Source organism: Poecilia reticulata, chromosome 8 (genome assembly GCF_904066995.2).
Source record: "Poecilia reticulata chromosome 8, P_reticulata-male-v2, whole genome shotgun sequence".
Classification (NCBI taxonomy): Eukaryota; Metazoa; Chordata; class Actinopteri; order Cyprinodontiformes; family Poeciliidae; genus Poecilia; species Poecilia reticulata.
The window spans coordinates 8,919,861-8,933,449 of NC_088837.1; the positions used below are offsets into that span (position 1 = coordinate 8,919,861).

A 13,589-nucleotide genomic window follows, 5' to 3' on the forward strand; every position below is an offset into this window, starting at 1 on the left:
CCTGATCATCTGAATCAACAAAGTAACTCTAAACACCTGCAAAACATTCATGAGGCTTTTAAAAACTCCCAGCCTGGTTCATTACTCAAAACCGCAATCATGGGTAAGACTGCGGACCTGACTGCTGTCCAGAAGGCCATCATTGACGCCCTCAAGCAAGAGGGTAAGACACAGACATTTCTGAACCAATAGGCTGTTCCCAGAGTGCTGTATCAAGGCACCTCAGTGGGAAGGAAAAAGTGTGGCAGAAAATGCTGCACAACAAGAAGAAGTGACCGGACCCTGAGGAAGATTGTGGAGAAGGGCCGATTCCAGACCTTGGGGGACCTGCGGAAGCAGTGGACTGAGTCTGGAGTAGAAACATCCAGAGTCACCGTGCACAGGCGTGTGCAGGAAATGGGCTACAGGTGCTGCATTCCCCAGGTCAAAGGTCAAGCCACTTTTGAACCAGAAACAGTGGCAGAAGCGCCTGACCTGGGCTACAGAGAAGCTGCACTGGACTGTTGCTCAGTGGTCCAAAGTACTTTTTTCGGATGAAAGCAAATTTTGCATGTCATTCGGAAATCAAGGTACCAGAGTCTGGAGGAAGACTGGGGAGAAGGAAATGCCAAAAGGCCAGAAGTCCAGTGTCAAGTACCCACAGTCAGTGATGGACTGGGGAGCCATGTCAGCTGCTGGTGTTGGTCCACTGTGTTTTATCAAGGTCAATGCAGCAGCTATCAGGAGGTTTTCGAGCACTTCATGCTCCATCTGCTGAAAAGTTTTCTGGAGATGAAGATTTAATTTTTCTCACAGTGCCAAAACCACTGGTATTACTGACCATGGTATTACTGTGCTCAACTGGCCTGCCAACTCTCCTGACCTGAACCCCATAGAGAATCTGTGGGATATTGTGAAGAGAAAGTTGAGAGACGCAAGACCCAAAACTCTGGATGAGCTTAAGGCTATCGAAGCATCCTGGGCTCCATAACACCTCAGCAGAGCCACAGACTGATTGCCTCCATGCCGCATTGAAGGCTGCAAAATGATTCCTGACCAAGTATTGAGTGCATAACTGAACATAATTATTTGAAGGTTGATTTTTTTGGTATTAAAACACATTTCTTTTATTGCTTGGATGAAATATGCAAATTTTTTGAGACAGGGATTTTGGATTTTCATGAGCTGTATGCCAAAATCATCAGTATTAAAACAATAAAACACCTGAAATATTTCCGTTGGTGTGCAATGAATCTAAAATATATGAGTTTAATTTTTATCATTACATTATGGAAAATAATGAACTTTATCACAATATGCAAATTTTTTGAGAAAGACCTGTATAAATACATAAATAAATTCATAAGTCATAATTAAAATTTTTGCCTGATTACCTGGTAAAAGTCAGAGTGAAACCCCAACTACAAAACTTATTTGATAGATATTACTTTGCTACGAAGTAAAATATTCCTACTTGGTTGACAAGCTCTTAGTTGATTTTGGCAGATTATTATCCACAACAGTAACCTGATTGTCCAGTTAATTATTCATTTGGTGATTTTTAGACGGTTCTTTGAAAGTTCCAGAACGTCCATCTGGTGTATTGTGAATATTTTTGCAGATTTAGTTTGGCAGAGTCTGAACAAGCAAAACGGGTCCAGAATTACTAAAAGTACATTTATACCATGTTCAGCATCACAAATATTTCCAAATGTACAAAAAGAAAGATTATATCTTAACTAAAAAGCTTAACCTTATTTTAAGTTAGTATTACGATAAAACTGCAAATGAATTTTAATAGGGATGCACATTATATCTGCACCAACACTAATATTGACTGATATTAGTCATTTTTTTATCTTATTGCTTCGATGAATCAAACTGGACTAATATTTACAAGCGATATTTCTTCTCATCTTGTTGTCGTTTGTTTCTGGAGGGGAAGTGGAGCAGGTTGGTTATGTAGTATTTGTTTTGTTTTGTGAATTATTTTATTTTCCCAAAACATTTTCTGAATGTCTCATATCTAATATTAAATCTGGAATCTTATTTAAGGAAATTAAAGCAGAGAGACTTTTAAATGGAGGGTGCAAGTTCAAGTCAATGTCTATTTCAAAAAACTGAATGTATGCCAGCTTTAAACATTCGAAAGAACGAGGGTTTGGGATCGTAGTTTTGCCGTAATGCCCGGTTGTGTTCAACCTTGTTCGACAGTCAGTATATGGTATGTCAGTTTTGGATCAGGTGCCTTATGTGAGTTCGAACAGGACAATGAACCCCAAACACGTCCAAATATATTTTAAAAGATCTCAAGCCTCAGAAGTGGCCCTGGCCTCAACCCCAGACCCCCCAAAATAGCAGATTGAAGTGTACGGTTTCTGGAAAAAAAGAGCAACTAAAAATTCAGCCACAATTAAGACATAAGAAATTGATACCTACAAAAAAAGCATCCGGTTTCTTTGTAGCTTGATAAATGAGCTTTGAAATAAATCACTACAGGACCTAAATTATTTATTTTAACTGTGAGTTTCATGGCAAAATACCATGAACCAAAAAAGAAAAAGACCAATCCTTAAACCATGAACCAAGTATTCCCGTCTTCATCTCTGCCATCCTTACAGCAGAGGGAGACAAACACCTGCATTCCCAACTCTTCCCAGTCGACGTGCTTGTGCTCTGCATCCGCGACTGTGCGTTTCATGAAATGCACTCACTGGTGACGGTGAGAACGTTAGTCTTGACCTCGGCGGTGATCTCGATGCGGCCTCTCCTCTCGGTGTGGTCCGTCCCGCACAGGTTGGGCACGTTGGGCACGCAGCGCTTGTGGATGTTCATCATGCAGTCTGAAAAGCACATCCAAGAATAAACTGTTTGTGTTTGGGGTATGTTTGAAGGATATTAATCCACCATGCAAATAAAAGGAATTGGGAAGTATTTTCATGTAGATATGAGCAAAAATGATCAGGTTTGAGAGGGTTGTGTGCAGTTTGGAGCGCGTACGGTCGCATCTCATCCCCTGGTGGATGAGGCCGTAGAGCAGGGAGCCGCAGTGGTCGCAGAAGGTGGGGCTGGAGTAGGTGTGGATCTTGAATTTATGCTTTGCCCTCGGGTCCTGCAGAGAAACATTAAGAGAAACATTCAAAACTTGACAGGCACTCAAAACTATCCTTTTCATCGGAGCAAACATTTCACAACGCACAATTAAATAACTGCAGAATCAAAGAGCAAATAAATGATCTTCCAGCTCTTTCACCACAAGCCATTCATCTCAGACTTTCCACTGCTGTGAACATTTACAGGAAGTTTACAGGGGGGTAGGTGAATGCAGAGGGGGTTGACTGTAATCTGATAACAACGACTTTCCTCTGAATTGCTTTGTTTCTCATCAGCTTTGCGAGGCAACAGAAGCAGCCCGAGTGCGTACGCGCGTGCAGGTGAGCGTGCACGCAGTTCTGTTGGCACAACTGTCTTTAATAGGAAGTCAGCCTGCCGTGAAGTTTGATAAAAGCACATACCGGTCCGCTGAACAGTCATGAACATGCATGCAGCCGCTGGGATGACACAACAGGTGACAGGGCACTTTTCTTTTTTTTTCAAACCCCGAACAGAGATTTAGACCTGTAAAATTTTAATGTTTCGAAGAGAGATGAAATTAGCTTTTAGAGGGAAAATGCATTCAAGACAAATATCTATTTGGTTTAATTTTGCATCCTAGATCAAAGATTAGTTCTTCCCAACCAATTTTAAGCAGCGACATCGTTTGCCATGAGCTAACAGGCCAAAAGCTGTACCTTTTCAGCTGCTGGCTGCTGTAGATGTTGGTGGTCACGTATTGTGCTGTAAGAAAAGCAATACTGAAGGAAGATTTTGACAGTATTCATAAAGTTCTTGCGTGTCCTCTTCTGAAACTTAGTTTTTAGCTTTTGATCAGTTCAAGCAGAGACACTTGGAAATATTTTTTTTTTTGTTTCGGTTTTTGCTGCATGTCTCCACCATCTCAGCATAATTGGAGACTTTTTGTAACTCAAGCTAAGTTAGATTGGGTGAAGAGCACCAATTTTCAAGTTTTCACAGATCTCAATCAAATTTAGGTATGAACTTTGACTGGGCCATTCTGACATGGATTTCCTTTGCTATATGATGATGAAATTATTAACCTCTCTGCTGACTTATTTGGTGTGGTGTGGCTTTTTGTTCCCCAGTAATGTTCTCTACGGCTTCACAGATTCATAATCAGGTCAAAATACGCACATTTGGACTCTACAGTATTTAATTTAGTGACATTTAGTGAATGTCACTAAATTAAGTAACGGTGTCACTCTGACACCTTTACTTAGAGATGTCAGAGTAAAGGGGCGTGAATGCTCTTTAACTCACTCAAGTTAAATAAGTGAGCTAAATATAAAATTCTGCTAACATTGAAGTTTGTGATAAAATGAGTTCAAGGGATATGAATACTTTTATTGTACTCAAATAACATCTAAGAATTGCAAAACGAAAAGTTTAAAATTTCTGACTAAAGTAATTTGGTTTATTCATCTCATGTAAATAAATCATTGTAAACTGTTAAACTGTGAGTGCTTGATGGATGGTTTTTATGTCTATAGTCATTACAGTGAGAGTTTTTGACAATTTCTGCAGTGAAGAGAGAATATTGCCTGCACACATGCTTCTTTGTCTTCCTATTGTCTGTGACTAACTCATTTCTGCACATTAACATTCATAAGTTGCTTTTAACCGTATATTAGAGGTTTCACGTGGGAGTGTGGAGGGCGGGCCGTATCTCCAGGTGGACTGTGATTTCTTAGGGGAACGCTGTCTTCAGGTTTCTGCATCGTTTCACTCTGAATCATATCACCTGTTTTCTTAATAAAACCCCTAATATGCTCCCCCTCTATTCTCAAACATCAAAAAAAGCGATTATAGTTATTTTGACATTTTGTCGAGACCGATATTGGTTACGTTCTTTGAGGTGAAAATTGCATAACAAATCCCCTTTATGAAAATATATTTAAATGTGGAACCATTTGGGGCGAGGGGGGAACACAGTCCATTTTTGTCTGCTGTCTATCAAGCGCCCATGTGAGTTCATGCATGTGTGAAACCTGCAACCGCAGCAGTGGAGAGAATACACACCTGCATCTGAGCTCTATGGTAGCACAGATGTCCAGAGGGAGGCTACGTATTCTCGGTTCTTGTTAAAGTTCAGAACTTTCAAATCAAAAAGCCAGAACAAATTATATGCCTGAATTGTTACTCTAGTCTACATTTGTCCTGGGACTTAATGTAGCATTTTGACAGTTACCTCCATTGTACAAAACATCTTCAAATTATAAGAATGTCTTAATATGTTGTTAAGTTTGAATAATTTTCATATCTTAATTTTTCTTTCCAGAGGAAGAAATGAGCAGAAACTAGAGGTGTGCCGATCGATCGGCCACCGATCATAATCGGCCGATTTCCGTGAAAAAGTGTATGATCGGTGATCGCCGATCACGGTCCATTGTTGCCGATCACACAAACCGATCACCTGCATCTCATTTCGCAGCCTGCCTGTGCAGCTGGTCTCCTCTTTCCTTCACACTGCGCAAACACGCAGCAGCAAATCCTAAGCAATGTGTAACTATATCGCACTGAGTGATTGAGGACGTTTGAGTGCTGTGGCGGAAAATTGAAGCATATGGGGTGAAGCAGGTCAAAATGCATCAACACAACGAATCTAATATGGCATCAAAACAATTCCATGCCATACTTGACGGAGTTTGGCTACATCGAGGCTCACTGCAGTAAAAAAAGACATATGGAGGATCAGATAGCAGGTAAAGCAGCGCACAGCTGCAAACAGTCACCCGGATTAGCGTGACTGTCGGAAAGCTAAACAAATAACCCGCAAAATTATTTCAGTCTTCAAGCTGCGATGTAAGACGCTGGTTCTGCTCTCGCTGTTGAACCGCTGCTACGCGCTACAGGTAGTAATATTTCACAGACGCAGCGCCGCTTCTGCTCCTTCTGCTCCTGACTCTCACACTGAACCTCTGCTTAAAGCTGCAGCATCTAATTTAAAATAATACATTTTACATTAAAACTTTTGCTATCCTAACATGAGACAGATAATCTCTAAAGAAAAATTATCGATCTCCTCCCTGCTCTGCATAATTACTCCGCTCAGTCAGAAACAGCCACTCAGAACTAGCAGTAATCAGCTAGCCGCAGTGCTATCAGGAAGTTTTCATTCAGTAAGTCAGGATTGTTTATTGTAATGGATCCTGTATTTGCCTTTGAATGTTAAGTTTTATACTTGAATTTTTTGGCAACGTTGAGAGGTTTTATTTTGGCTCTTTGCATTATTTAGCCTCTTCAGAGCCTTCATATGTTATCAGTCTGTTAAAGATAGTATTATTGATAGCAGTACAATTTGCACAATGCCTGTTTTGTTTTTTTCTTGGAAAAAGTTATTAAAAACAAATTTTTGTCTAAATTAAGGTGAATTCATGGTTCCTTTTTCCACATAATGTAACCGGTAGTGCTTATGATTTAAAAAATAATAATTATGTGATCGGTATCGGTGATCGGCCCTCATGGGTGATCGGTATCGGCAGGAAAAAACCTGATCGGCACATCTCTAGCAGAAACCAATTCAGAAATCTCAAAATTAACAAACAAAATGAAACAAACAGAAACCAACAAAAACAACATCGAGTTTGTGTCTCGATTTTGTTTGTGCACCGTCAGTAAGATAGCTATGCTCTTTTTTTTTTTTATGAGTAAAACAATAATTAGAGTAACAATAAAGTAAGAAAAAATAATACTAAATGTTTTGCATTTGTTAATAAAGCCAGAAACTCTCCATCTACAGAACTGCAGACTAAAACTATAAACTGTTTTAATCTTATTCTAGGAAAACACATCAGTGAAAATAATCACTTGATGCCTCAAAGCTGAAACATACAGAAATAAACTAATGAATGTTTTATCATGTATTTTGAGTAACACCTAACATAATTTACATCGCATGATTGTTTTGCGTCTCTATCAAAAACAGGTTGGCAAAGTTCTTTAGTGCGATGCATTGGTCTCAACTAGACCCCCTTTTTTTTAAGGGCAATCTTGTTTACAGAGATTGAAAGATAATTCATTTTATTTGTCCTTTGCATTGAGTTATTTATTTTGGATATTTAAAATTTCTTCCATTTCCAGTGTTATATGTCCATTAGAAATAATTGAGAGGTTGTACTTGCTTCATAATGCCATTACCATTACAGAACTTGAAGATATTCTGTAAAAGCAATATAACCATTTAATGCAATAACTTCTGGGGCAATTTATTGTCCAACAAAATTTGCTATCATGACAGACCTACACGTATTTTCCAGACTATAGAGCGCACCATACAGCTGCACCTACAATGTTTTTGAAAAATAAAAAACTGGTAACGTACATTTCCTACTAAAGCGCCCCCTTGTGGTTGAAGAGAAATCAACAAAAAAGCCGCACTGGGCTATAAACCGCATGGTTCAAAGCGTGGGAACAAAAGTAGCGGCTTATAGTCCGAAAAATACGGTAATTGGAAATTGCCTTATAACAGTTCTGAGATTGATGGGTAGCAACACTTGCATCTATAAGATTAATGCTTTTCCAGTGTGTAAACAAACATCTCTACGCTCCACTGCAGCAAACAGCTAAAACTCCTAGATTTACAAAAGTAGCTGTTTTGACAGTTATGAAAACTTTCATACAACCATAAATTTAAGTTAAACATTATAATGTCCACATTTTTTTTTTTTACTTATTTCCACGTCAATGTCTATCCTTTCCCCCTCTCTTCATTCCTTTGTTTTATCACAGCACTCTCCTGTCCAATTATATTTCCTGCCAACAGCATTAGTCATCTCCCACCAACACACAAATCAAACACATGCTGTCATGTTATTGGAAATGCTCTGTGATAGACAGGCTTCAGAGTCACTTAGTTGGTGAAGCAAAAATGTACTTTCTTCCTTGAAATGATCCACACAGGAAACTTTTAAAACACGCCCATGCCCATGTTTAGTCATATTTAAAATAAACGTTAACTGTGCAGTGCATTAATGTACACTCAAGACACTCAAGGATATTTATTGTACAAACAAGTTCAAAACAACACATGAACAGGTGATTTTAGCTTGTAAATGAGCTGCTTTACAGGCCATGCTATTTATTTTATCTGCAGACGCGCTAACTTTTATAGCATTTTGCATTATGTTTGTTTCAAAACAGGGCAAAAGTCTAAGAAATACTTTGTTCATCATATTTTCCCCCCCCATCACTGGTAAAAGTTTAAGCAAATTCCTCTGTCCAGCCACAGAACACAACTAACTAACTTGAAGCAACAGGTGGTGAATAGGGCAAATATTCCTTTACATCTAAAATGCAAAAACTGTTATATCCTGTATAGGTTTTTTTCTGCAGTTTTGAAACCATATTTTTTTTACACCTGTACCGCTGAACCTTGAAACCATAAATCAGTTCATTTCCAACATGACGTCTGTAAAACGTGCACAGATGCGGTCCTTCAACCTCCAAGTTCTATACCATTAGCAAGCTGTTAGCCTGAAATGTAGGTTTCATTAGAGGACATCATCCCTCGACTTCTCCCACAGGGAACCCATTCTATTAACCCAGATCTATAATTGAATTCTTCTTTTATACATACATAGCTGACAGAAGGGAAGAAAAGTGAGAGGCAGTATGGGAATTACAGACAGACAGAGATGATCTTGCACACACTAGGATTAACTGTTTTTAGATTTGACTGTATCACTCTAAATAACAACATTATACATCTGTTTCTAAGTTGATGTACATCTTGGTTATTTTCCTCTTATGTACAGATATAAGCCCTCCTTTCTATTTCCATCTCTAATAATAAAGTAAGCAACTAGTTTGGAGCAGAGCTACATTCCCAGGGACTGAGGTCATAAGGTCATGAACTTATTAAAGAAACAATATGATGATGGTGACACGGCCCCATAATTAAGAGCAGAAGATCCCTGGGTGGATGAGCTTTTAAAATAGACAACGTGCGCGGCGTTTTCAGGTTTGGTTTGAAGGGAGACAAGTGGGAGATATTTTCATACAAGGGGAGAGCTAACAGTACACGCCTACCAAATATAGAAATGTTCAAGTGTCAGAAATGAAGCCGGTGGAAAATAGAAAGATGATAGAGGTGGATGGTGAGATTTGAGGTGACAAATGGGAAAAAAAAAAAAAAAAACCCAAAGCTTAATGCTGGCTTAAAAATAAGAGAGGAGATATTTGGACTAGTTCTTTAATCAGTAAAAAAAAAAAAAAAAGCAGATGAATAATCAAATACTTGTTGTATGTTTCACCCTCTAGGAGATTTGTTTATTTTTTATTTGAATAATATAGTCTACATAGCAAATTAAAGGTAATTTATTTATATCACCAAAACTTGGCATTTTACCTGGGATGTGTGGGTTTTTTACTTCCTTGTATTTTCTGCAACATGCGGTTTTCTTTACTAGTTTTAACCTGATGCTCACCGGCTTTAACATGTTTTACAAACCTGGATGTCTGAAAGTGTGAGCTGGATGGGTCAGACCCAAACGCATAATGTGATGTCAGACTAGTGTGATGACATAGTGCGGTGCACTATTTTGTCTCGTGCTTGTCAAAAGCAGTGACTTTTTTCTGGACTGTGTTGTGTAATACCAGACAGTGCCATCGTCCAAATGGACCTACCCAGGAATGTTGCGGTACCAGACGGTTTTATGATTTTGTGATGTAAACAGAAAAAACGGCGTACCGAACCTCACCGGCCAGTGTCGTACCGTTCAGTGCAACCGAGGCATTAGAGACAAACATAACAATCATGTTTTTTCCTTTACTACAAATGCTAGGAAAGAAGATTTAAAAAAACCTTGCAGAAAGACTATGGCAAATAAGCCAATATAAAATTGACTTTTTCAATATTTAATACAGAAAAAGTTTAACATTTTGAGTTTCTAAAAAAAACCAGATGCTAGCAAAGAGATGAAGAAGAAGAAATGTTGGAGAAAGAGCTCGGCCCTTTGTGAGTTTCTGAAACTAAAATGATAAAAAAGACCCTATTTGAACCACGGCACCAAGATAGAAATGCTAAAGCAGTGAGGTGAAACGTGGGAAACAAATAACTGAGGTGGGTTTTAGATGCAGATACAGCCTTATCAGTCAAAAAACCAATAGGCAAACACAAGTGCTTCCTCTGGAGGTGTCTGCGCTCGTCAGGCTGAAAGGGCCCTCCAGAGGGAGGTGGAAACAGGTGGAACTTGAGGAGGGTTTTCAAGCCCACTAATGAGAAAAGGCCAAATCATTAGTTTCCTTGAGATGAGAGAGTTTTGTTTCTTGAAGATCCGTGATTGAGCGCTTCTTAGAAAGCTTTACGAGTAGAATGATAACAAAGAGCCTGAGTTCATCTCTGAAATCGCAGAAATCTTCCTGGACTGTATGTATTAAGTTTAACTCAATGATGAAACTATAGACTCACTTCCTTATATGGCTTCTTTCTATAGCATATTTACAGCAGAGTCAAAAAATGTTATTGAGTCTCATTAGACATATAATAGTGATAAATGTGAGGATGAGAAAAACAAAAGAAGTAAGAAGGTTTATACCATAACTCCTACTACTTAACACAGATTTCTTGACGCATACATATAGAAATCTGCAAAACCATTCATATTTCTTGAACTTTTACACATATCGTCACATTACAACCACAACCTTCAAAGGGTTTTATTGACATTTTATGTGATCTTATGCAAACGTGTTCTCGTATGCATCTCCTTTTACCCTCCACTGAAATAAAGTGAAACTAATCATCTTCAAAAGTCATCTAAATAGTTCATAGACCCGAGAAGTTTGTTAGAAAACACTAGTAAACAAACTGCATTGTGAAGATCAGACAGGAGACAGGATAGGAATAAAGGAAGGAAGAGCAAGAAATACAATCATTTAAACTGAACACAGAGAAAAAATTACGCACCTGTAATTTTTTTTTTAAGTCACACATCTCTCCATTTCAGTTTACAATTCAGCATTACCTCTTGGTGGAACGTTGAAAAACTGAGGGGTGTGTATAGTTTTAATAATCTGACTGTACTCACGTCTGAGGCCGGTCCTTTGTCCGCGCCTGGACAGGAGAAAGTGACAAACTCATGGCAGCGTTTATGAACCACGAAACAGCACACTGTGAAAAGAGTGTGTGAGACAGAAAAAATGCATCAAAATTCAATGTGAAAATTTCACATTCATTACATTTCTCTCACACCAGTTGTCAGTAATATACAACATGATAAATTCTCCCAAAATGAGCCTCAACACTGCAAACCAAAACGTATCACAAGAGGAAGAAAAAATGGATTCTGTACCATTTAGATTAAACTGACCTGGAGCAGCACATGTGTATTATTAGCTAATCACAGTCTCTCACTGAGGATGGAGACGTCTATTTCCACTTTTCTTTCAGCTTAAATTACTAATACCTTAAAAAAAAAAAAAAGCAGAGAGGAAAGGCAAGTTTATCTGTACACCACCTTTTATATACAAGGCAGCTTACAGTGTTTAACCACAAAAGGAAATACAGTGAAAAACTTCACTAAAGGCAGGAAACAAAATCGAAGTCATTTAAATGAATGACTCTTAAGCAGAAAGTGACAAAGCTGCTTATTAAAAACACTCGTTGAGTTCAAAACTCCAAAAAAGGCCTGCAGAAAAGGCAAAACAGAAAAATTCCGTTGGAATTCTGCTGATTAAAGTCAAACACGTCAAGCTAAAACTTGTGCAACTTTTAGAAACTAGAAGAACTATAACAGATGGTGCCTGTGATTAGTCTCTCTGTATCACAGATTCAGACTAAGATAACTCCTCCTTTCAGTGGAGAGAAGGATTTGAATCACAGAGCGACTTCTGTAAAAAAAATAAATAAAATTTAATGGCGGAGGAGACCTGCTGATGTTCATCCCCTCTAAAATGGCCTTGCCTTCCGCTTCGTTTCATTTCTAAGAGCACATATAATCTAATACAGTTATAAAATGTAAAATGGCGCTCAATTTTAATTCTTCTTTGAAATTACTCAAATCGTGATCCAGAAATAAATTGTAGCTCATCAGCTACAACAAAATGGTCATGCATGACTAAATTTACAGAGGCGTCCCCCTTCCTCTTTTGAAAATAAAAAATGCAAACAAAGAGGAATAACTGCAGCTAAAATAAGCTTCGTTTGCGGGCATCCAGTCCGTAATGTAGTCAGACTTGCATAAAACCACGCTGCGAGTAGAAGACGTTTCGCTTAGCATCACCTCACTCGTGCTGTGTTATACTGTTGCAGCTCTTTGACGACGAACTTTGAAGGGTCCAATTACAGATTTTCTGCCTTTTAATGACTTCCTTCCAGGAGAAACGAGACTGAAAAGCTCTTGATGCGAGAGCACTTTTGACTTGACACAAATGTTTTTATTGAAATTAAGGCAAATTACAGATGCTCTAAGGGAGACTTCTTGACTGTAGTGACTTCGCTCTTGGAAGCAGCACTTATATGAGAGTATTTAAAAGCTTAAGTAGTGGAACAAAAGGATCCTGTGGGTCTGTCTTAACACCTACACTGTCTTTGTGCAACTCCTGCGGCATTGTCATTTAGTCAGTCGGCCTATTGGACGCACAATGGGCACCGTCTCTTTATCACAACAAGCTTCCTTTCTGTTTACAGGTTTTCAACAGCTAAGTAAGCGTTACACTTTCTCCTCCCTGGGCTCCTCCGATTTGCAGAAAAACAAGGAATCTACATCAAAGAAATCTTATGCAATCTGCAGCCAAATGAGATGAGAAGCGTGACACGGTTCCACTTTCCAGGTTGGTAACAATCAGCGAGGCACAAAACGTGGAAGCGCTGATGCACAACGAGCCTATCATCTCCACCCCGATCAGTGTCAACTCCACTTGACAGCCAAGACAAACACAGAAGGGTAATAACATCACAAACACTTAGAGAAACGGTTCGTACGAAAATGCCCTGGAGTCCATACGCAGAATGACAGACAGGCCCAAAGAGATGCGCTGGATGTGCAAACGGGAGGTTTCACGAAAGCTCAAGTCAATCCAGGTTACACCACACAAATCTGTTCACATGAATTAGTTGTAGCACTTTAGATTTTTTTTTTTTTAAAGATTGTGCATTTCCAGTCAATTGTTTTGTATGCTTATTGAAGGCAGCAGGCAGCAGTAACACATACAATCGAGTCTGACCATAACATTGAAACATTTGGAAATTTTTAATATGATTTATGGCATGATTTTTTTGTTTTTGTTAATTTTGGTCAGATTTTTTGAGCAAAATTAGATTTGTGATTTCAGTCATTTTGAAGGTCAGAGTATAAAATTCTCAGAGTAATTTTATAGCACAATCAAGTCACTTTGTTACCTTCAGCTGGTCTGGAAATCCTGTAAATACCAAAAAATAACTTAAAAGAAACTTGACTTTGCATAATAGCTATGAAATGGGCCTCAGTCTCTTTAAGAACCTCCTACTCTTTCCAACACACTGCCTTCAGTACGTCACTGGAACAATTCTTCTC

General features: G+C 38.7%; 1 protein-coding gene across 3 annotated transcripts in view; it reads right to left on the minus strand.

Annotated features, from left to right (window-relative positions):
* Nucleotides 1–13,589, minus strand: part of prkcbb (protein kinase C, beta b) — a 93,239-nt gene that overhangs the window by 41,415 nt on the left and 38,235 nt on the right. For all 3 annotated transcript variants that reach the window (XM_008415737.3, XM_008415735.3, XM_017306275.2), the window contains exons 3-5: nt 11,124–11,206; nt 2,980–3,091; nt 2,694–2,822 (exon numbers count right to left, since the gene is read on the minus strand). In XM_008415737.3, coding sequence (XP_008413959.1) covers nt 2,694–2,822; nt 2,980–3,091; nt 11,124–11,206 — 324 coding nt within the window. The remainder of the gene's footprint in view (nt 1–2,693; nt 2,823–2,979; nt 3,092–11,123; nt 11,207–13,589) is intronic.